Source organism: Penicilliopsis zonata, assembly GCF_001890105.1.
Source record: "Penicilliopsis zonata CBS 506.65 unplaced genomic scaffold ASPZOscaffold_5, whole genome shotgun sequence".
NCBI lineage: Eukaryota > Fungi > Ascomycota > Eurotiomycetes > Eurotiales > Aspergillaceae > Penicilliopsis > Penicilliopsis zonata.
This window is the reverse complement of record NW_019208915.1, coordinates 1,143,872-1,164,814: the sequence shown is the minus strand read 5'-3', so window position 1 is coordinate 1,164,814 and position 20,943 is coordinate 1,143,872. Positions and strand designations below refer to the sequence as shown.

Below are 20,943 nucleotides of genomic sequence, written 5' to 3'. Positions count from 1 at the left end.
TCTATCACTGTTTTTGTATTTTGTACAGTGTAACTTGACAAGGATAAACAACTAAACAAACGCCACCAAAACACTTGAATATCAACAAAACCCCTCCAGAAACTTCCTGCTCTCTCTATCAAGAGATTTTAATTTGTAGTCACGGGAAGACTGGCTTTGGCCTGGGCAGCAGCATTCTCCACTGCCTTGCGCAACTTGGTTGCGCGGAGCTTCCGAATGTATGCGAACAGGACAATGAACAGGAGCTCAATTCTAAACATAGTCAGTGACACCAACCCCCCCAATATACCCAGGAACCAAATGCATACCTTTCCTTTGCCATCATGAGGATACCCTGGACCAGCAGTCCCTTGAGGATCTGGGGCCCAATGCCCTTGAAGAGAGACATGGCCCCTTCGTGCTGGATAATGTACCGCATCACCTCGCTAAAGGTCTTGAACGGCTTACCCTCTCGCCCCGGGGGTGGACGCGACTGAAGACCGACCTTGGCAACAATCAGAGGCTGGGTAGCGATCGTGGCCAACGCCTTTGACATCGCCCCCAGGACTGAACAGCAGCATATTAGTCAATAATCTCCAGCTAGGCAAGAGGTTGGCAATAAGTTGGAACACCCACGAAAAGCTTCCCAGGGCTTGAGACTGGCCCTGCCCGGAAAGAACGTTTCCTTCAGTCTTTGGTAGGCACCGTAGGTGATAGCTGGATTGACAACGAGGATCAGACTGGCCTTGAGGCCTCTCCAGAGGCCGGTCCAGCCGTCCTCGCTGTTGACCACCTCGCGCCCGGTCTCGATAAGACCTTTCCTCTCCTCTTTGCGCTGTGTCTGCTGCCTCGTCGTGATGACCGAGACAGGAATAGTGAAGACCTGGGCTACCGCGCCGGCGACCGCCCCCAGACTCAATTCGGCGACAGTCCCCGGCGGCTTGGGCACCCGGTTGGACGCCATGTAGATGCTTCGTACAATGGAGTACCAGTAGAAATACGCAAAGTTCGTCGAAGCGACGCCAATGAGAGCACCTGTCATGCCGGAGTAGAGGCCCGCCATCCCGTCGCTCGCCATGATCTTGTTGATAGCGTCAACGGTGGATGTATAGTGCACCTCATTGTCGTCGTCGTCGCCGGGCGTTCCACTCGTCGCTTTATTCGGCCGTTTCACCTGTACCTGTAGCCTCGTCTTGACTCTGGAAAAGACGGGAAAAAAGCAAACACACAAAAGATTAGCCCCCCTGTCTGTAATTATGTCGGAGCTTCACCTACATATCAAGCGGATATACCAGGGCATTCGCGATCACCGCGCCAGAGGCACCGGCAACCGCACTTCCCCACGGTGATAGGCGTGCCGGTTTCGACTGACCTGCCATAATTATGTGCAATCCGCTAAGTCTGATGGAGACCACGATGGTGTCCTCTCCTAAGAATGCGACGGGGTGGTTAACGTTATGTAACGGCCGGTCGGAGCGGGGTCGGAGGAGAGAGCTCAACAAAGTCCAGTTGACACGGTTCTGTGCATCCACAGGACTTGGAGAGGGGATGTTGAAGTCAAGAATTCGTCTCACAGAAGAAAGAAGAACGGTCTTCCACCGCAGCCACGGCGTTCGGCAGCTTCAGATCCTCCTCGGCGAACGGTGAGACGAACCGAGGCATAATACTATTTCTCTCGGCCAGGTTCTGCCGCCCGTGTGCTTCAACCCACCTGCGTAACACCCGCCCCGGTGGCATCTTGGCAGCGAAAGCAGGAGTAAACTATCGTTTATTCTGGCCTGGGAAGGGTTCACGGCAGCGGAGAGGACTTGTGTGCATCATGTCTCTCGGCCTGGGACCCGCTGTATGTGGCTGAATCATAAGCTTAGGACACTGTGTTGGCAGGATGTCGCGGCCCAGTGCCTCCGCCCAAAGATCCTTCCTTGCCCATGCCCGGGTGAGTCTTTGGTTTATACTTGATTTGATTACGGTTTATGATTTCTGACTATCTGGTTCTAGAAAGCGGAGCAGAACGTGTCGAGTGCGACATCTCAACGAGAGGCGCTCGACGCAGCGATCGATGCGGCGGAGAATTATATGAAGGCGTTGAAGCTGGCGACGGATACCACCGATAAGCATAAACTGGACGCTAAATGCAGAGAGCTCTTGACCCGGGCGGAGGAGATCAAGAACAAGAAGACCTGGCAGCCGCAGGGTCTGTATCGAGCAGCCGCGGCGGCTTGTACACGGCCCCCAGTTTCGAAGCGGAGGTTGACCACCCGGGAAGAGATCATCCTGCTGGAAGGTTCGAAACTGAACGGGTTTGTCTTTCGGCCGTGGACGACTGCTCCGGAAGCTGCCGAGTTTGAAAAGGGCGAGGAGAAAGGGCTGTTTCTGTATGTTTGATGCCATCGGCTGTCTGGCAAGGAAGAGATATGTTCTGATCGGACCAGGGATACGCCGGATCTTCATCTTTCGGACAAACAGAGGCAGATATTTGCGGGATGGCAACGTCCTCGGGACCTGCTATATCAAAGGAATTCCGAATGCTCGGATTCAATTGAACCGATGATGTCGGTATCGGGGCAGACCGACCTTGTGCAGGATGTATTGACGGACTGCTCGGTGGTTGCTAGTCTCTGTGCTACGACTTCAAAAACCGAACGGGGATGCGATGAGGTATATTTTTCTTCTCATTATATCAAAGCGTGATTATATCAAGGAGCTGATATGAACGATAGGCATTTCTTCCTCTTGTCTATCCTTACGATGGCAGTACAGGGAAGCCCCAGCTGTCATCTTCTGGCAAATATATCTTCATGTTCTATTTTAATGGGTGCTTCCGCCGAGTGGTGGTAGATGATCGCCTGCCATCCTCCAATACTGCCCGGTCGCTCTACATGATCGACCGCAATCATGCGAATTTTCTATGGCCAGCTCTGGTAGAAAAAGCCTACCTGAAAGTCCGCGGAGGCTACGACTTTCCGGGAAGCAACTCTGGCACAGACCTGTGGGTTCTGACGGGCTGGATTCCGGAGCAGATTTTTCTGCACGGCGGGGACGTGACCGTCGACGAGATCTGGAGGCGTCTGTTTGATTCCTTTCATGATGGCAATGTCATGCTGACGATCGGAACCGGATGTCTGACAGACCGAGAGCAGACAGCGCTGGGTCTCGTAAGTGAGCACGACTATGCGATTCTGGACTTGCGAGAGTCCAACGGCCGCCGTCAGATGCTCCTCAAAAACCCCTGGGCTGGTGCCGAAATTGCGCAGTCAGTCATTAGCTCTGGATCGAACGACGCATCTTCTGCTCTATCGCCTGGCTCCTTCTGGATGGACTGTAGTCATGCCCTGCAGCATTTCGAGAACCTGTACTTGAACTGGAACCCTGGCCTGTTCCGATACCGCGAAGATATCCATTTCACATGGAACCTGGAGGAAGAGCGAAGCACTGCTGGGTGTTTTGTGAAGAATCCACAGTTCTCCATATCTGCAGGTCGTGGAGGGACTGTGTGGATGCTTCTCGGCAAGCACTTTCGGACGAGTCCTGATCGGTCGTTGGAAAGCGACGCATTAGGGTTCATCAGCATCTATATTTTCGATGCGAACGGGCAGAGAGTCTACCTCAGCGACGGGGCACTTCATCGCGGTCCTTATGTGGATGCTCCGAACACACTGATGAGGTTAGACATGCCACCGCACACAACGTACACGGCGGTTGTCTCAGAGCAATCGCTCCCATCGTGTAGCCAAAATTTTACACTGTCCACCCTTTCGGTGGCTCCTGTGACTCTTGCACCCACCCTAGATCAATACACCTGCGTGACCAGGGCTCAAGGAGCATGGGTCTGTTCCACCGCTGGCGGTAACGCCGAGTCAGCGCGATATGCCTCGAACCCGCAATTCCGACTCGAGGTATCCGACATGACAGATGTCTCCATCTTGCTGGAGACCTCAGAGGCCGATCTGGCTACCCATGTCAAGCTCTTCTGGTCTGATGGCAAGCGCATCGCCCGGGTCCGGAGCCGCGATATCATCGCCGACAGCGGAGACTATCGTCGGGGGTGTGCGCTTGCCGAAGCCAAGGGTCTCAGCGCAGGCTCCTATACCATCGTCTGTTCTACATTTGCCCCCGACCAGCTGGGTCGATTTGCCTTGCGAGTGGCCACGAAAACCCGCTGTTCACTGAAGCCACTGGCAGCCGAGTCGGCCGGACGCCGCGTGATTCTCTCTCCCATAGGCATACTGCCACCTGGCCAGGACCGTATGCTAGCACCCTTGGCTGTACCGCGGTTGACGCGACTGAAGCTTATTGCTCGAAGCACCTCCTCGCTCATCGGCAGTCGCAGTGTCGCAGCATCACCCATGCTGATGACCGTCGAGTTGGGCCAGGGACCGTACAAGGAGGTCCTCGCCTCGTCCGAAGACGGTACCCACAGCGATACTGTCTCTGGAATTCGCATTGACGACATCGACATACAGCCAGGTCTGGAAGACAAGGGAGGCGTATGGGTTGTTATCGAACGGGTTGGGGGGCCCGGAGGACAGGTCGAAGACCGTCTCCAAGTCGAGCTGTTAGCAGAGGAACGCGTCGAAATCGGCGAATGGATCCTCGAGGATGCCTAATACATAGACCTTTGACAATACATTAGCTAGACTTTTCTGAAAAACATATTTCCTCCACTGTTCTGTTTGTGTAGCCAGAGTTAGATCAAGCACGGGCCACATCTCCAACGTCATCCAAAGCGACCCCTCATTACAGTCGGTGCAGCAGCAGCAGCAGCTCCTGGGCAGAACGAGTAACTTACAAATCGTGACACCATGCCAATCGACGTTCCTGCGACCATCAGGTCTGCAGATATTGGGCGCTATGCGATCCGAGCGGCCCAGATCGAACAGGCGAAGCCGATCGTCGCGTACTGGTGTGAGTTGATGTCTTGTGTGTACCCCAGTTAGAGAGCCCTTTCCACTGACGGCGTGTCTTGATATGCAGGCAACTTCCATGTTGTCAATCAGATCATTGATCGTGGCTTGCACACCTCCGATGAAGAAGTCAAGCTGTATACGATGAGCCTGGTGGACCAGTTGGAGCAGGTTCATTGCGAAACCTTCGCTATTCTCAACAGAGCTGCCGAGCTGACAAAGCTAGTTCAAAACCGACAACCCAGACAATGATGCCATTACGGATAGCGTGACTGCGAATGCATATGTAGAAGAGTTTGGTTTGGAGGTCTTTGGCCGAGCGGATAATGCTATGAGAGCGAACAAAGTCACCAGGTCTGCTACCCCCCCCCGCGTCTGTTTTTGCTGAAGAGGGCGAAGAGCTGACGCGAGACTCAAGGCAAACGGCAGATACATTCCAGGCTGCGGCGACGTTCCTTGAGCTGTGCCAGGTCTGGGGTCCTCTTGATCCAGAGCTGGCGGCCAAGGTCAAGTTCGCCAAGTACCACGCCCTGCGGATCGTCAAGGCGATCAAAGCGGGCGAAGACCCCAACTCGACAAACCCGGCACCCCAGGAGACAGACCCAGAAGTTCTGCTGGATGCTGGAGATATCAATGCACTGGAGACGCAAGGTAAACAGCCCTCCGTGGAGGAGGTGCCAGATGAGGCCGATCGCCTGTCGCGGCAGCTTGCCGGGCAGTCGACGCTCGATGAGTCTCTGCATCCGTCCCGATCTTCGTCAATTCCTCCCTCGGCAGCGGCACCTCGACCTCACGTTCCGTCTTCCCTTCCCACTGTCCCGTCTGGACTGGCTCATGAGACCAACGTAGACAACGACCAGGACGGTACCCTCAAGCTCCCTTCTGCACCTGCCACTCTGAAAGCGCCGTCGGCATCGTCACCGTCAGTGCCGGATCTGCCAGATACCCCATCGAGCCTCAATCTGGGTGCTTCACGCCCCTCAACTCTTCCAGACACTTTTCACTCTTTTCCTTCTCCCTCCGCGCTTCCTCCTTCTCACACTCAAGATGCAAGCCCATTTTATGCACCGAGTGTCCCCCCAGTTCAGCCACCTGTGAACCCTGTCCATGTCCCACGCCCGTCCGTGCCGGTGGCTCAGCCATCAGTGCCTCAATCTGCTCTGCAGGCTGTGGACGACCAGTCGATTGCTCTGGCTCAAAAGCATGCACGCTGGGCCGTCTCCGCGCTGACATTTGATGATGTGAACACTGCCATTAAAGAGCTTCGAAATTCATTGAGATGCCTGGGAGCCGATGGCGTGTGAGCCTGTCAGAGGCTTTTATCTATACTGCTTTTTGTACAAAAGTGTGTCATAAGACTCCCTGTAGTATAGGTATCTTACTCTCTATTAGCTTTCAGTAAAGTTAACTGGATTGTCAGTCTCAGTGATATTGATTCTTATAGCTAGTGATTTTTAAGAAAGAGAATTCTAAGAACAAGTCACTATAATCCATATAACTTTGAATATCAGTTTAAGCTCGATTAATATTCACTGCTTGCTACTGTCTTGATAACAACACATCTCCCCCCCCCATCCTCTACCAATTTTTCCCTTCCATCTACCTTACACTGTCTCGTCTATATCGCCTGAGGTGACCTCAGGTAACTTTCCCTGCCCAAACCCACTTTACTAACCATCAGCAACTGACAGACAGCCAGTTCCAGGATGGCAGGCACACGCTCGAAGAGGACTTACCATGCGATCGACTCTGATTCCGACGGCACGGACGAGAGCTACAAAAAGGCATACAATGTGATGCGGAATGCACTGGACGAGGGAGCCCTGACGCTGAAGAGCCGCGACCGGACGTTCACCACCTTTCTCGACCTGAAGAACGACCACCACAATGAGTTTATGACCCGGCTGCGTGAGCACGTTCAGCTGGCGTACCAGTGGGACGATCTGGAGAAAGATGAGTCCGAACGTAGACGCTGTGCCACCAGCTTCGTCCGCCAATACGGCAATACGTACTGGGGAACTGAAGAAAACAGGCGCAAGTACCTGCTGCCGGACAGTCTGAAAGATCGCAAGGCGCTGTGCACGTATCCAGAACGGAAGGAGGAGTAGGCAGTGACCCCCCCCGAGTGTTGACTCTCTTTCCTGTTCTGACGAAAGTTCTGCCTAGGATTATTCTTTCTTTGATGCTTCTGCTCCAGAAGAAGGCCAACAGCCAGGAAAACGCGAGTGAGAAGAACGGTTTGGTAGGAGCTCTTTGAAGAAGGAATTCGAAAGGCGTATCGTGTATATGCTAATTAATGAAAGTCTACGCCAGGCGGCATGAAGAACCCTCGCTCCGTCTCGGAGGCGCCCTTTGAGCTTCGCAAGAGCATGGACCGTAAGAGCAAGAAGAGAGCCTCCGACCTGTTGAACGATAACCGTGCCCTTAGCCGCGCCCCGAGCCCGGAGCTGCTGGGTGAGCATAGAGGCCGACAGAGGACCAAGGAGGTGCGGGCTTTCACGACCCCCCCGAAGTCCAAGACTACGGCGAGTAGTGCTTCTACTGCTACTGCCGCTTTTGCTACGGGACGGGCCACTCCCTCCAGATCGCTGGCGAGGCAGATCACGTCCCCGGAGTCGTTTGGCGAGGATATCTTCTTCGACGGCAAGGATGCGGCGCGCGCACAAACCCGCGACGGCATCAATAGCAGTGTGCCCGCATCTCCAACAAGTCACGGTCACAGCAGTGGCGCCACGATCACGGACACCACCGTCACTGGGCAGTACAAAAATACCAGCTTCCTGGTCTCCGGCGCCCACCAGACAGGCATGGCACCCGTACATGTCCCTTTCCAGGCGTTTGTCTCCTCGTCGGCCTTCCTCGAGTGCATGGTGGAGGAGTGTGGGCTCACCTACTGGGATCCGAGCATGCAGCTGAACAACGAGATCTCGCAGTGTCTCAATCTCAACTCGGCTGTCGTCGTTGACCCTCCTCCTACCACCTCGTCGATTTCTTCTCCTTCTTCTGCTTTTGTCATTGTGGCATCGGTGAAGCTGGACTGGTCGAACTTTTTCATCCGCGTGCGACCCGGCAAGGACCAGGACTGGGCGGCCATCATGTACGAGCTGGAGAAGGCCAGGAAAGCACAAGACGCGACGCAGACTCCGCCCTCTCAGTTGAAGATCCATGTCACGCTGCATCTCTCGGCATGATTCTGTCTCCTCCTGTCCTGTCTCCACGCTGTTTTTTCTTTCTTTTCGCCTGTTCCTGGACAAAGTACGGACGGAGTACAGGTTGATGGTTGGGACGTTGGTACAGGTACTGTCAGATCGGCGATCCAGGATGAACCATGGGACGAGGATCTAGGGGCCAACCTAAGATTAGATAGACACGATAACCTCTTATTTGTACTGCTTGTAGTTGTTATTGTTGTGCTCCGTAGTCTCATGGCGACCCCCGTAGTAATAATTTCTTCCAGACCATCACCCTGTGGTAGACTTCAAGAACGGCCGAGTGGCAAATTAATAGCGAGCGTTTCATCCAATTCCACGCAGCGCTTCCAGAACAAGCCCACTTGGTGATAAAACTATGGATCTGCCGGCGTGTCGGTGGCAGTGCGTCCCACCCGAAGCATTTCATTTCCAATTCTAAACCGCCAGGTCAATCTCGACAATAATAATACGGTTGCAGTTTGATCTTGTTCATTTGATCGATTGAGATGCTCATCTCGAGTCGAACTTGTGTACCGAGTGGGACAGTTGGTAGTTTATTAACTACCTAGGTAGTTATTCGATACGGTCAACTCAAGGCCGTCGTGCGACCGTCAACTTGGAGAAGAAATTATCGAAGAATCGTATACGGAATACTATTCAACAGTCTATAATCAATTAGTGAGGTCCTCCGTAGTCAGTAGTAGGATACTTGATAGAATACCGGTAGATCTAAAGCACCAGACAACAACGTTAGTATGACGATACCACTGCGCCATCGCGATCGATCACTGTGCAGAAATCGTCCAAGTCGAAGATCCCCCTCTTCTCACCTGCGATCATCGCACCTATTCTCACCAGCCCGTTGGTGTTTCACCCCCCCCGTCCAGCCCGTCTGGTGGTCGAGGGATTAACCAGCCTCAGCCTGATACGCACCAGGACATCAAAGCGCGAAACAAGTGTCGCTTAGTGTCTCGAGCACCCTCTCTCCACTCCCGACTTCTTTGCTGTCTCCCCTTCCCTTCTCCTCTTTTTTTTCCCTCCCTTCATCTTGTTTCTTTTTCCAGGCCTGTTTCGCTTCAAACCTCCCTCGAACGGACCATCGAACACCCCCCCCTGTCGTTGCACTCTTGCTCCGCCGGTCCTTTTCTGCCGCCTCCTTTTGCGCTGTTTCCCCTCCCCGCTCCATCCCGAGCTGTGCGGGGCGTCAACAACCCGAGTCCCGTCCAAGTCGACCAGGAGAAAGAGAGGAGGAAATTATAGATCTCCGTATTTAAAACGAAAGGAGAGTCAGGGTGGGAGAAGAAGAAGAAGAAAAAAAAGGGAAAAAGGGGGGAAAACCAGGAAGAAAAGTCAAAGTACAGTCATGGCCGGTGAGACTAGCGGCAAGCCCGCGGTGTTGATTATTGGAGGCCTGGGTAAGTCTTTTCTTCTCCGTTCTGTTTGTGCAAACAGTGAACTGGCTGGGAATCCAAACACTGACTCGTTCGTGCGTTGCGTGAGTAGGATTCATTGGTCGTCACCTAGCGCTCTACCTCCACGAGAATAACCTGGCCTCCGAGGTCCGACTGGTGGACAAGGTTCTGCCTCAGCTGGCGTGGTTGGCCCCGGAATTCGAGGAGGCCTGTTCCAAGGAGAAGTTTGTGCAGGCGGATGCCAGCCGGGAGCGTGAGTGGCTAAAAACAATATACCGTGGATTCGTAAGCTAATGAACGGGGGGGTGTATAGAGCATTTCCCGCGGATATTCGACCGAGCCAACGGCGAGCAATTCGACTACGTGATCAACTGCGGCGGCGAGACCCGCCACTCGCAGCCAGAGGATGTTTACGAGGTGCGCAGCTACGGCCTGACCGTGGCGCTGGGCCGTGAGGCAGCGCGGCGCAACCTACGGGCCTTTGTTGAGTGTTCCACCGCCCATGTTTACAAGCCCGGCTCGTCGCCGCGCAAGGAGAGTGACAAGCTGCAACCGGGGACGAAACTGGCCAAGTGGAAGCAAAAGGCGTGTGAGGAGCTCGCCAAGATCCCCGGCCTCAACTACGTCGCCCTGCGGTTACCGTTTGTCTACGGCGAGTATGAGTCCGGCTACTTCGCCATGGGCGCCTGTCTGGGCCGCGTGCACGTTGACCTAGACAAGGACCTCGAATTCCTGTACACCGAGAAATTAGCCCTCAATACGGTGCATGTCAAGGACGCCGCCAGCGCCCTGTGGACCGCTGCCGAGTGGCGTGCTAGCAAGATCGGCGTCGACCCTGCCTCTCTCCCCGTCGCCTTCAACGTCGTCGACCACGGTGCCACGCGCCAGGGGGACATTGCCGAGGCCATCTCCGAGGTCTTCGGCCTGAAGTGCTCCTTCCATGGGTCGCTAGTCTCCCAGCTCGCAAAGCTCAATCTCGACGATATCGTCGATGACATGAACGAGGTGAGCCTGCAGGTCTGGGCCGAGTTGCTCGAGGAGAGCAAGGTCGAGCGCCCGGGGCCCATCGGCCCATTCCTTGACCGCGACCTCATCAAGGGCGAGGATACCTCCATCGACGGCTCCCTCTTTGAGTCTACCACCGGCTGGAAGCTCACCCGCGAGCGCTTCAATGCTGACAGCATCCGCGAAATGATCGAGAGCTACAAACGCATGGGATGGTGGCCGTGATTTTTCCCCTCCCCTATCCGCTTCTCCCCCATCCTCCTCATCTCTTTCCAATAACCCCCACCAACTAGATTTGCTTTAGCTTTTTTTTCCTCTTCTTGCATACTGGTGAAACAAAGCTAAGCGCTTCCTGGAAGCTGGCTCTGCTGCATTCGACATCTTTTCGCCTTCATCATTATTTCTTGTGATTGCATTGCTTTTGCGTCTGTAATTTTAACTCTATTTCTGTGTCTTCTTCTCTCCTATATATCCATTCCATTTCATTCAGCGGTTGATCTTCTTTTTTCTTCTCTTTCGTGTGATATCGGTCTCCTTTCTACATTGGTATTATATACTTGCTCTATTGGATTCCTAAATTCTTCCATATAGATACTCTTTCATACATATAGTTTCTCCTGTCTACTACAATGTATTTCAATAGATTGGCTTATGCATAAAATTCCAAACCTAGGGAGGAGATACATATGTCATAACAGATTTATATAATAAAATAGTTAAACTTCGTATTTTTTATTTAGGTAGCCAAGCTTTAAAAAAGTCTAATGAGTTGGTCAACCGATAGGTCTATATCTTTCCCATGCTGTCAGTTTTCCTTCCTGATGCTGGGTGTCTTTCCTTATGCAGTAGAGCAACAGATCTCAAGAAAAAACATAGTAATGAAGAATGCGAGCGCAAACCCGTCTTGAAGGGGGGGGGGAGAGAGGTTAACAAGGAACCTTTGAAGTTTGTACCGATCTTTTGGACAGGCCGTCCTAGCACAAGTATGACCTGTTAGGCCGTTGACTTTGATTTGAACTAGGACGGGAATTTCGTCATGACCAAATCGCGCGTGAATATATTGAGGAAATCCAAGAAGGTGGATCGACAATTGTGTTGTATGAGGAGACTAGAATTCCCAGTCTGCCTCGACAGACTTAATAGCCCACTCGAACTTCTCCCGCAGAGCTTTGGAGAAGAATTTTTCGATGGGCACATTGAACTTCTTGGAGAAGACCACGGTCAGACGAGGATCGATGTAGTTCTGAGTGAGTCAGCGGTTTGTCCTAAGTCTTCCTTTCCTTTCTGTTGTACTTACGATCTTCGAGGTTCCCAGGGCGACCTCCTTGTTGTCTTCTTTGTCTTGGGCCTGGAGCGTCATGTTGTCGATGCGTTGATCCAATTTTGTGATCGACGCCTCCAACTTGTCAACGGTTGGCCCTTTGCCCTCGGCGACGACCTTGTTCGTTTTGTTTTCCTTCTTGAATTTCGCTTCCATCTCCTTGACCACCTCGAGGCGTTGTTCAAGCTCGCTTGCCTTCATCTCCTTCTCACCCTCCGCAGCCAACTTCTCATTATCCTTCTCGAACTTCTTATTGATCTTCTGTCGTTGTTCCTCCACCAAGAAGGATTGATGTTCTTTGATCCACTCCTGGTCAATATCCTCATCCAGCGCAAAGAAGGCGGATCCTTTCTTCTTCTTCAGAGTAGGATCCAGATCAAGCATCATTTGCTTTAGTCTCCATTTCTGATAACGCAAACCTTTGATCTAGAATGTAGAGAGCCGGTTAGTAATGGCACGCTGCGAGGATCCACTAGAGAAGACTAACCCGTTCGCCCATCTTTTCCATTTGATTTGCATGAGACGCGGTGACAGTCCGCTTGTGATTGCAAAGGATAGCCACTTTGCGGTTTGCGTCATTGTAAGCCTTGACCTTCTCGGCGATGGTTCCTGCCGCTTCCATATCTTTCAGAAGGGTAGACATCGTATATGAAGCGTTATAGGTACGGAACACCTTGGCAGTAAGGCCTGTCATGTAAGCTGACAGATGCTTGTTGAGAGCAGAGGTCTAGTTGTGTTAGCATGCCGCTTCAGCCGTAAATTATAAATGGAACGAGACATACCGTTAAGCGGTCAAAGATCTCATCTCCTTCCTTCTTCGGGGCCTTTTTGAAGATTTTCAGGTTCTTGAAGACCTGAGTGTCGACCTCGACCTCATCATAGTAACGAATACTGTCTTTACCCAAAAAGTCGAAAATCACAGTATTCGGCGGTTTCAGGGTGACGTGCTCGTATTTCAAAGAACAGCAGCCCACTGTCTCAGCTTCATCTTCACCCTTCTCGTTGCCAGCACGAAGAGCAAACCGGTCAATGAGATAGACAGCTGTCGCTTTCTGACGTTCCACCATCAATTCATGCTTCAATGCCTTTTGGTAATCTTTGCGGATACGGTCGATGTGTTTCTTCAGCTCTCGAGCCTTTTCAAACTTCTTGAAGTCGCTTTGTCCCTTGACATCGGAATTGGCTGCGAGCATGACATACTTGTAGTTGCCGTTGATATTCTCTTGCCACATCGCGAGCCAGGTCCCCTCTTGGTCATGCTTCACTTCCTTCCAGCGGTGACCCTCCGGAGGCGGTGGCACCGGCGCACCTTTGCCAATGTTGATGGTGACCTGTTCAGGCTGCACTCTAGTTTTCACTCGACCAGTCTTGGGATGCTCGCCACGCCCTCTGAAAAGCTGGGGAGGTTCCACACGGAAGTTGCCGACCTTTTGCTTTCGGCCATCCCACATACAGTACATGTAGGGCGCTTCCACAAGATCCTTTTCGGCCTTCAGTCGCTTCTTCTCTGCCGGTGGGAGGTTTCTCTTCTCCTGACGCTGCATATCGAAGTATTCGAAGATGGGCTGGAAATCGCACTTGGAAAACTCTTTGATATCGACCTTATTTCCTTTGGAGTCTTTTGCGCCTCCCGACTTTTTGATGATTTCCTTGAAATCCATGAAGAAGTTCTTTTGGAAAACCGGATTCTCCACATTCTGAGTCGAGTTGAGCATACCACCGAAAAATCCAGCAACTTCCTCAGCCTCTGGCTGCAAAGTGACAGGCACGCCGTCATATTTCATTTTCACATCCTTAGGCAAAGGTTCATAGGGCGGCGGGAAAACAACGCCATTGTGTTCCAAAGTTGTCCACTTGATGGTGCCATCCCCCTTGGTTGGGTCGTCCCACCACCTGTATTCTTCCTCCTCTTCGCCTTCAGCCTCTTCGCTCTCCTCCTTGACTGGGGCATTTTTCCCTTGACCCTTCTTGACGGGGGTTGACAACTCGGACTTCGGCTCTGTTTTGACCTTGGCTGTGGCTTTCTTGCCCGCTACCATTTTCGCAGTGGAGTTGGAGGGCTCTTTCTTGACACCATTGGTGGGTTTCTTCGTGCTGGCGGCAGGCTTCTTTGCAGTGGCCTTCTTGGTAGATGCCGCTTCCTCTTTACGAAGGGTCTTTGCTTCCTTCTCCGCTCGCTGCTCGATCTTCTTTTTTTCGGATGCAAGTCTCCTCTCAATAGGGATGTCGGAATCAGACTCATCACCGATGGCAGTTTCAGAAGCCTTGGGAAGCTTCCGTCCGTTCGCTGCCAAAGGCACATCATCATCCGTCTCTGGGTCTTCGTGCTTCACTGAGGTGCGACGACGCTTACTCTGTCGAGTGGTCAGTCGCTGAAACCAAACACGGCATAAAAGATCATCGAAACATGGATGAATTACTGTAGAGGGTATGGCGTACCAAAGGCTCATCGTCCTCCTCACTACTCTCTGGCTCTGCGTATGACTTCCGCTGGCCAATACTGCTGCGTGCCTTGCGCTTGCTAGCACCATGCAATTCACCATCTGCATCCTCCATCTTCACATCTTCACTCTGTACGGGTCCAAACCGGATGGAAACTCCCGGGTCAACGTCGCCGTTCGTAGTATGAGAGGCCTTTTTTCTCGTGGATGACACAGCTAAAGGAAAGATGATTTGTTAGAGAGAAAAATTTTGATAGGCAGCGGCAGATATCCCTGCCAGATTCAAGGCACGGGAACGGTGGGTGAGGGAAGCTCAAGGGGGGGGGGACTCACCACTAGAACGGCCATTTGCCCGAATGAGAGGAGCGTCATCGTCGGAAGAACTCATCTTTGCGCGGGTATCAATCGCAATGCGCCGGAACAGAGGAGAAACCGGAAATTCAAAGGAGCACGACGCGAGCACCCTGGGAAGCGGTCTCGAGGAGGCGCGCAGAAGGACTCGTGACGAAGAGAAGAACAAAGTGAAGGTAATCCCAGCCAATGGCAGGACTAAGAGCAAGGCAAGGCTAGCGTTCACCAAGCCAGCCCTTCGATGTAAGAAACGAGATGAATGTAGATAAGAGCAAAGGGGAAATGGCCGCAAAGGAACCCTCGAGCAAAACGCGCGGAAGCGGCTGGAATGGGCGAAAGAGAGGCCGCAGGAAGCGATGAGGGCGAAGGGAAAAGTAGCCCGTGCAAAAGTTGAGGCCTCAGGCGTCCACGGCGGCCCTCGGCTGGAGTTGCTCTTGGCGACAGCGCCAAGTTGTTGTCACGTGGTGTAACTACGCAGTGGGTGATTACCGGCGGCCGTACGGGACATCCTGTCCGGGCCTAGTGCGGCTCCGAACCTTCCCGGTTCTCGGATAGGAGTCGAAACAACGTCTTCTACCCAGAGGAACCGACGTTGACCTGCCTTTGCCGCCTTCTCCGCGCCGCAGTATCCTCCCTGGGCTTTCTAACCCCTCTCTCCCGTGCATATATCTTTGCAAGATGTTCTCTCGCGCTGTGCGCCCGGCTGTGAAGGCCGGCAGTGCTGCCGTCACCCGGTGAGTTGAACAGATCTTTCAACACGGTGGGCACCGTCCCATCGTGCGGAAAGGACGGCCTCGCAGCCATTGAAGCGAAACAAGTCGCTGGGTACAAGGTAAAGAGGTCAATTGCTGATATTTTCAAAGGACTGCCCCTCCCAATGCCGCCGGCTTCGCTACCCTGCGTGAAATCGAGGGCCGTCTCAAGTCCATCAAGAACATCGAGAAGATCACCAACACGATGAAGATTGTTGCCTCTACTCGTCTCACTCGTGCCCAGAAGGCCATGTCCGAATCCCGGGCTTACGGTCAGACCTCCAACACCGTCTTCGAAAACGCCGAGACCAAGCCCCTCGAGGGCAAGAAGACCCTCTACGTCGTCGCCAGCTCCGACAAGGGTCTTTGCGGTGGTATTCACTCCGGTCTGAGCAAGGCCACCCGCCGCTTGATCGAGGCCGCTCCCGATTCCGATGTTGTGATTCTGGGAGAGAAGGCCAAGGCCCAGCTGTCCCGTGCCTACCCCAACTCCATCATCATGAGCTTCGCCAACGTGGGCAAGGATATCCCCACCTTCACCGAGGCTCAGGCGATTGCCGACCAGATCGCCCTCCTTCCCACTGACTACGCCAGCGTGAAGATCGTCTACAACAAGTTCCTCAACGCTCAGAGCTACGAGCCCACTGTCATTGAGGCTTTCTCTGAGGAGGCCATCACCCAGTCCGGTACGATTTGAGGGACCTTTATAGATTGGCCCAATCATGCTAATCTTTGTAATCTAGCCAACATTTCTGCCTTCGAGGTTGATGACGAGGCTCTGGCTAACCTCCGCGAGTACGCTCTTGCCAACAACCTGTACTGGGCCCTGGCTGAGGGACACGCTTGTGAGATCTCGGTGAGTACTTTTGTCTCCCTATCTTCATATATCTAAAGAAAGCTCTTGCTAATAACTTTTTTAGGCTCGTCGCAATGCTATGGAGGCAAGTATTCCATGACATGGAATCACGAGGCTAGATAATCGTTTACTGACCATCACTTCTTTTTTACAACAGAACGCTTCCAAGAACGCCGGCGAGATGATCCAGAAGTATGTTTCCTCTCCTGTCAGATTCCTATCAAATGCGGCTCCCTTCTGACTCTTCCACAGGTTCCAAATCTTGTACAACCGTCAGCGTCAAGCCGCCATTACCAACGAGCTCGTTGAAATCATTACGGGTGCCACTGCCTCTGCTGAGATGTAAGAAGCATCACTATGATGCTTCTCTGGGAAGGAGTCGACTTAATGAAGACTTGTCCATAAATACCTAGATCCATTGTCAGCTTGTAAAATCAGTCAATCCATTTTACCTTCCCTTTGTCCCTTTTCAAAGTATCTTACCTTTCTAGAAAACCAAGTGCAGAGATGCCTACCTTGTCAGTATTCTGCAGCATGATAATAGTTGCCTTTCACTCACTTTAGATTTCTCTTATGTTGTTTTCTATATCGAGAAATTATCTCTACACCACACCAGACTAATGCACTCTTCACTCCCATTGGATCTTATGAACTCTTTAGGATCCTCACTGACAGTCACTCAGCAGGAAGTGAGAAAATCATTTCTCTACTCTAATGGGCCTTGAGATCTCTTTGGAGAGCTGTTGAGGACTTCTCCAAACCACTCCCTATCTGTTGTCTGTTCCCTCCACCCTACAGCCCATCTGGACAGTTTTCTAGCTCTGCTAGAACCCATCATTGGTTTCTCGGTCGATTTCTCCTGCCATCTCCTAAGCCTTCATTCCAGTTGCTCTATTTTGCTTGCTGCGGAGCGACTGTGGCTTTCCTTGACAGCACGAGCCTACCGGTCTGATATTGGCGTTCTTCTCGCCTGATCTGAAGCTTCCAGGTGTTTGCCAACGAAGAATAGATTTAAACACTTCACTCCACTTCAAGAGTCACACCGTGATCCTGCGGAAACGAGGCAAGCCGAAACAATGATGAAGACTACGGGCCTCGTCAGCCACTATGAGACCCTGGGTGTTCCCCAGAATGCATCCTTGAAGGATATCAACAGTGCTTACAAGAAACTCGCCTTGAAGGTGCATCCCGACAAATTGGGCGATGGAAATGACACGGGTGAAGAATTTCGCAAGGTGAGAGCAGTTCATATTATATCGGACACTGTTAACTACAGACCCGCTTATGACTTTTCTTTTTGTAGATCCAGCTTGCCATCGAGGTCCTCCGGGACTCCGTCCGGCGCCAGAAACACGATTATGATCTTAACATACGCAAAATATTGGAGGAACAGCAACGGAAATTCCCCTTTGGTCAACCGGACTATGATGGCTGGATGCCGCACAGTGGCCGGCCATACGGTCTCCGAGACCCCTATGACCGCTACATGTACAGCTACAAAAACAGCGTGCACATGGATTCCACCAGTCCTGAGTCAAGAGAAGAGAAGCAACGTGTCGACGAGGAGCGCAGAGCCGTCGACGAGCTGTTTCGGAAGGTACCGGTCCGTGACGAAGACAGACGCAGAGAAGCCATGCGCGAGCGTGTTCGTTGTGACGAAGAGCAAATGAATAAAGAGGAGAAGGAAGAGGAAGATGGAGCGGATGAATATTCGACTCCTGCTAATGTTCACTCTGCAAGTGCCAACGATGCCAACAAACATAGAGTGCAGAACAGAGATGAGTATCAGGCCTCTCCAGTCCCTGAAAATCGGCCTGTCCCTGCTCAGCAGGCTGAAGAAAACAATGAACAATCCGAAGAGGACGACGAACTGTTCGTGCCGGCCTATAGCGGTGTTGGCAGTAGTCGTCGCATTGATGAAACGGAGTCTTGTCGCTGCTACGGTGACGATGAAGACAACAATTCGGCAGATAGTTACGACAAGAAAAGCTCCAGTCTCGGTCTTACAGACGCATACGCAGCCGAACGCGAAGAAGGAACAGACGTCTTCTATTCCAGCAGAGAAATCGACTCGTCCGAGCAGGACGATGACAGCAGCTCGGACGATGACGACGGTGGTCCTTCCCCCAGCCCCAATAATCAAAGCCATACTGGACATACTGGACACACCGAACCAGTCCCTTCCAAAGACCTGTTCGCCGACTTCTTCACCGCGAAGCTCAACCACCCCAGCGGGAAGTATACTCTCCAAGACTACCAAACCGAACTCAAGGGGTTGGTCATGGAGGCCTTCTGCGGCTGGCTCGAAGCCACTCGTCTCTCTTTTCCTTCCGCAGAGCCACAGGGCTGCGCCAGTTCCCCCGCGACCTGTCGCCACTTGGGATATTGGGAGAAGGAGTTTGGACGTCCCGAATGCGAGGTCTGTCATCGATTCATGCCCTTGTGCACTCTCAAGTGTCCTGGCTGCGGGATGAGAGCTTGTATCGCCTGCAAGTTTACTCGTGGTGACTAGAGGAATTGCACGACTCCATTTTCTCTCCATTCTGAATTTTGTCTTGTTCTCTGTCGTCTGCTTTGGTCTTTCTTGTGTTTTGCAATCTTTGATATGCTTGCCCCCCCCTCTCACTTTGATCTAGATTTATTGCCTGTCCAGCTGGTTCTTGTTGGAGCGTCGTCGATCAAAGGAACAACTCTGGCATTTGCTTCTTCTCTTTTCAACCCGAATATTCTCTTGTATCTAGGTAGCCGGGCCTATGGTTCTACTTACAACTGAATGAAATCCCGTATTGTGGAATTTGCATGTCGAATATAACGTGCGGTTGCACGACTAAGCATATGAATTGTAGTATTCAGTTGCCCTCTTGCTACTATCAAGACCATTTCTGACTCGGCACTGTCTATCCTGCGTTGATAAGAATACAATTCAGTCAAATCGCAAGATGAGGAGTTCGTTGTCGGCCCCTTGACCGACCAAAAACCGCTCGCTACCGGAAATCTTTCCGAAGGGGAAAATCTTCAAGGCTTGTTGCAAGATGATGGTTGAAAATGGGGTTTCGATGCTGAGCGTCAGGTCCAAGTCATCCTGCCACGGGGCGCGAGGATTATATAGGCAGAAACGGACGCCAGCCTCGTCATCCACTGCTTGAGAAACCACTGTATACCATCGTTGAGCCGTCTCATTTGCGGTGAGAGGCGATGTTTGCAAGCTCCCACTGCCACGGTACGGAGGAAACTTCACCCCAGGGTCTCGTCGCCAGCAAGGCCCCTCTCCAAGGATAGGGATGCTAGTAGTGTGTACCTGAGAGGTCAGACCGGCCGGCCAGATTGAGTAATCGACAGGGCTGTCACAGATATTTTCAGTGATCTCTACATGAAGTGCATCATCCGTGATATCCAATCGCTGTACACCGGGCAATCCTCTTTGTCGAACAGAGTAGAAGCCTAGCTCACGGAAGCCAAATCGCGAGATAATCGACGGGCCGTCTGTTTTCTCCTCCTCTTTTAAACGGCCGGTTGGATCGAGGGATGGTCGGTATGACGATGGCTGGGAGATGTCCCATACGAATAGGGATTCAATGGGCGCATCTTCATCTGCAGTATACAGGCTGCGGTTCGGCTGCCATATGTATATGATGTAGTGAGTTTTGCTATGAGAAGAGAAAAAGCGATCTCGTTCACTGAGTGGGTGCCCCAGGAACATGATCTTCCATTCGTTGCGGAAGACAATCTTCCAGCCGGAGGAGCCTCTGACGACGTCGAACGACGAGGCAAAATGACGATGAACACCATCTACATCGTTCAGCCAGTGAAAGGCTTTAGGTTCTGCCCACTCAACCACTAGGACTTTCTGTTGCAGTCTCACCCGTCGAACGACTTTCCCTGCTGTCAGGAAAGGCACTATTGTTTTCTGATCGGTCTCGAGGTCAAGCAGGACGAGACACCTATGGTCTGCACTGGGATACACTACTAGACCATCTTCGTAGGTCCAGAATCCCTCTGGGAGAGGTTCATCCACCCGTTGACACGCATGGCTGGCGTGGTATTCCCAGGGTTGGACCGGAAACCACTCTCGATCTCCCGAAGTCCCATAGGGATGACACAGTCGGTATTTCTTGATTGTTCTGGGTTTCGCACGCGCCAAATGATAATATCGACAGGCGAGTCGGTCGAAAATAGCCCGCCAGTCGGGGTCTAATCCGCCTTCGCCTTGTAGGTTCCTGACTTCTTTTGCCCGAGGGAAAAACCTCTTGACCACAGCCACCAGATTGTCAGGATTTCTAAAGGCATCGTTCCAGGATCTCGAGACACGACGGCAACGCACAATGTCCCATGGGTCCAAGTAGCTCAGCAGCATCCAGAATATATCCCGAGGCAGATCAGACAGCTCTGCTCTACTTTCATGTCCATCTGGTCGGGCGTCAGCGGGCTCGGCGGACATCGCGAGGGCGAGTGAGTAGTACTGGCCCTAGACATTAGCTGGCAGTTATTATCCAAACCTATAGATATCTTCAGCATTTCTGTATGCTCTAGAGATGCAGCATCAATGAACAGATAAGAAGCGTTGTTGGCACAGAAATCCCACCTTCCTCTATCTTATCAGACAAACCAGTCACATGCCAAGAAAACACAGCTTCGTTCAGGACACCTTACGACTTGCGCCAACAGCAGCTTTACTGCTCCGCCAAGCTGGTCTACAACAGACAAGCCTGATATTCTGCTTGTTGTTTGATT

The 20,943-nt window shown here is 52.3% G+C and overlaps 9 protein-coding genes across 9 annotated transcripts; 6 read left to right on the top strand and 3 right to left on the bottom strand.

Moving 5' to 3' along the window:
* Nucleotides 1–128: 128 nt before the first annotated feature.
* ASPZODRAFT_63503 (hypothetical protein) lies at nucleotides 129–1,358 on the bottom strand (the record flags this gene model as incomplete). The annotated part of the gene is made up of 4 exons (XM_022729158.1): nucleotides 129–252; nucleotides 309–546; nucleotides 616–1,178; nucleotides 1,255–1,358. The coding sequence occupies 4 exons, from the start codon at nucleotides 1,356–1,358 to the stop codon at nucleotides 129–131; spliced, it is 1,029 nt and encodes a 342-aa protein (XP_022582382.1).
* Nucleotides 1,359–1,864: 506 nt separating this feature from the next.
* Nucleotides 1,865–4,586, top strand: ASPZODRAFT_63967 (hypothetical protein; the record flags this gene model as incomplete). The annotated part of the gene is made up of 4 exons (XM_022729194.1): nucleotides 1,865–1,915; nucleotides 1,978–2,354; nucleotides 2,412–2,637; nucleotides 2,700–4,586. The coding sequence occupies 4 exons, from the start codon at nucleotides 1,865–1,867 to the stop codon at nucleotides 4,584–4,586; spliced, it is 2,541 nt and encodes an 846-aa protein (XP_022582381.1).
* A 157-nt stretch (nucleotides 4,587–4,743) lies between these two features.
* ASPZODRAFT_131468 (hypothetical protein) lies at nucleotides 4,744–6,449 on the top strand. The gene is made up of 4 exons (XM_022722771.1): nucleotides 4,744–4,884; nucleotides 4,954–5,054; nucleotides 5,110–5,237; nucleotides 5,302–6,449. Exons 1-4 carry the CDS (start codon nucleotides 4,782–4,784, stop codon nucleotides 6,185–6,187), a joined length of 1,218 nt encoding a protein of 405 aa, XP_022582380.1. The 5' UTR covers nucleotides 4,744–4,781; the 3' UTR covers nucleotides 6,188–6,449.
* A 140-nt stretch (nucleotides 6,450–6,589) lies between these two features.
* Nucleotides 6,590–8,074, top strand: ASPZODRAFT_165960 (hypothetical protein; the record flags this gene model as incomplete). The annotated part of the gene is made up of 3 exons (XM_022726731.1): nucleotides 6,590–6,987; nucleotides 7,050–7,125; nucleotides 7,187–8,074. The coding sequence occupies 3 exons, from the start codon at nucleotides 6,590–6,592 to the stop codon at nucleotides 8,072–8,074; spliced, it is 1,362 nt and encodes a 453-aa protein (XP_022582379.1).
* A 1,137-nt stretch (nucleotides 8,075–9,211) lies between these two features.
* ASPZODRAFT_1798984 (hypothetical protein) lies at nucleotides 9,212–11,168 on the top strand. The gene is made up of 5 exons (XM_022727128.1): nucleotides 9,212–9,489; nucleotides 9,578–9,739; nucleotides 9,800–10,725; nucleotides 10,763–10,838; nucleotides 10,895–11,168. Exons 1-3 carry the CDS (start codon nucleotides 9,438–9,440, stop codon nucleotides 10,714–10,716), a joined length of 1,131 nt encoding a protein of 376 aa, XP_022582378.1. The 5' UTR covers nucleotides 9,212–9,437; the 3' UTR covers nucleotides 10,717–10,725; nucleotides 10,763–10,838; nucleotides 10,895–11,168.
* Nucleotides 11,169–11,270: 102 nt separating this feature from the next.
* ASPZODRAFT_131462 (hypothetical protein) lies at nucleotides 11,271–15,093 on the bottom strand. Its single transcript, XM_022722770.1, has 6 exons — nucleotides 14,587–15,093; nucleotides 14,252–14,469; nucleotides 12,595–14,166; nucleotides 12,300–12,539; nucleotides 11,789–12,238; nucleotides 11,271–11,734 (listed from the first exon to the last, which is right to left on the bottom strand). Exons 1-6 carry the CDS (start codon nucleotides 14,639–14,641, stop codon nucleotides 11,600–11,602), a joined length of 2,670 nt encoding a protein of 889 aa, XP_022582377.1. The 5' UTR covers nucleotides 14,642–15,093; the 3' UTR covers nucleotides 11,271–11,599.
* A 105-nt stretch (nucleotides 15,094–15,198) lies between these two features.
* On the top strand, nucleotides 15,199–16,622 carry ASPZODRAFT_131461 (hypothetical protein). The gene is made up of 6 exons (XM_022722769.1): nucleotides 15,199–15,338; nucleotides 15,468–16,042; nucleotides 16,100–16,212; nucleotides 16,277–16,297; nucleotides 16,370–16,404; nucleotides 16,465–16,622. The coding sequence occupies exons 1-6, from the start codon at nucleotides 15,283–15,285 to the stop codon at nucleotides 16,556–16,558; spliced, it is 894 nt and encodes a 297-aa protein (XP_022582376.1). The 5' UTR covers nucleotides 15,199–15,282; the 3' UTR covers nucleotides 16,559–16,622.
* A 669-nt stretch (nucleotides 16,623–17,291) lies between these two features.
* On the top strand, nucleotides 17,292–18,724 carry ASPZODRAFT_15313 (hypothetical protein; the record flags this gene model as incomplete). Its single annotated transcript, XM_022725939.1, has 2 exons — nucleotides 17,292–17,447; nucleotides 17,516–18,724. The coding sequence occupies 2 exons, from the start codon at nucleotides 17,292–17,294 to the stop codon at nucleotides 18,722–18,724; spliced, it is 1,365 nt and encodes a 454-aa protein (XP_022582375.1).
* Nucleotides 18,725–18,929: 205 nt separating this feature from the next.
* Nucleotides 18,930–20,840, bottom strand: ASPZODRAFT_1795047 (hypothetical protein). The gene has a single exon (XM_022727121.1). The coding sequence runs from the start codon at nucleotides 20,648–20,650 to the stop codon at nucleotides 19,136–19,138; it is 1,515 nt and encodes a 504-aa protein (XP_022582374.1). The 5' UTR covers nucleotides 20,651–20,840; the 3' UTR covers nucleotides 18,930–19,135.
* Nucleotides 20,841–20,943: the final 103 nt, after the last annotated feature.

What these genes read in the sequence shown, in the direction of transcription:
- ASPZODRAFT_131468 (XM_022722771.1), top strand. Translation starts at nt 4,782, where the DNA reads ATGCCAATCGACGTTCCTGCGACCATCAGGTCTGCAGATATTGGGCGC. An exon ending in GCCGATCGTCGCGTACTGGT is followed by an intron (nt 4,885 to 4,953) that starts GTGAGTTGATGT and finishes CTTGATATGCAG; the next exon opens with GCAACTTCCATGTTGTCAAT. An exon ending in AGAGCGAACAAAGTCACCAG is followed by an intron (nt 5,238 to 5,301) that starts GTCTGCTACCCC and finishes GCGAGACTCAAG; the next exon opens with GCAAACGGCAGATACATTCC.
- ASPZODRAFT_1798984 (XM_022727128.1), top strand. Translation starts at nt 9,438, where the DNA reads ATGGCCGGTGAGACTAGCGGCAAGCCCGCGGTGTTGATTATTGGAGGC. An exon ending in GTTGATTATTGGAGGCCTGG is followed by an intron (nt 9,490 to 9,577) that starts GTAAGTCTTTTC and finishes TTGCGTGAGTAG; the next exon opens with GATTCATTGGTCGTCACCTA. An exon ending in GGCGGATGCCAGCCGGGAGC is followed by an intron (nt 9,740 to 9,799) that starts GTGAGTGGCTAA and finishes GGGGGTGTATAG; the next exon opens with AGCATTTCCCGCGGATATTC.
- ASPZODRAFT_131461 (XM_022722769.1), top strand. Translation starts at nt 15,283, where the DNA reads ATGTTCTCTCGCGCTGTGCGCCCGGCTGTGAAGGCCGGCAGTGCTGCC. An exon ending in GGCAGTGCTGCCGTCACCCG is followed by an intron (nt 15,339 to 15,467) that starts GTGAGTTGAACA and finishes ATATTTTCAAAG; the next exon opens with GACTGCCCCTCCCAATGCCG. An exon ending in CTCGTCGCAATGCTATGGAG is followed by an intron (nt 16,298 to 16,369) that starts GCAAGTATTCCA and finishes TTTTTACAACAG; the next exon opens with AACGCTTCCAAGAACGCCGG.
- ASPZODRAFT_1795047 (XM_022727121.1), bottom strand. Translation starts at nt 20,650, where the DNA reads ATGTCCGCCGAGCCCGCTGACGCCCGACCAGATGGACATGAAAGTAGA.
- ASPZODRAFT_131462 (XM_022722770.1), bottom strand. Translation starts at nt 14,641, where the DNA reads ATGAGTTCTTCCGACGATGACGCTCCTCTCATTCGGGCAAATGGCCGT. An exon ending in GGCAAATGGCCGTTCTAGTG is followed by an intron (nt 14,470 to 14,586) that starts GTGAGTCCCCCC and finishes TCTTTCCTTTAG; the next exon opens with CTGTGTCATCCACGAGAAAA. An exon ending in CCCTGGGAACCTCGAAGATC is followed by an intron (nt 11,735 to 11,788) that starts GTAAGTACAACA and finishes TGACTCACTCAG; the next exon opens with AACTACATCGATCCTCGTCT.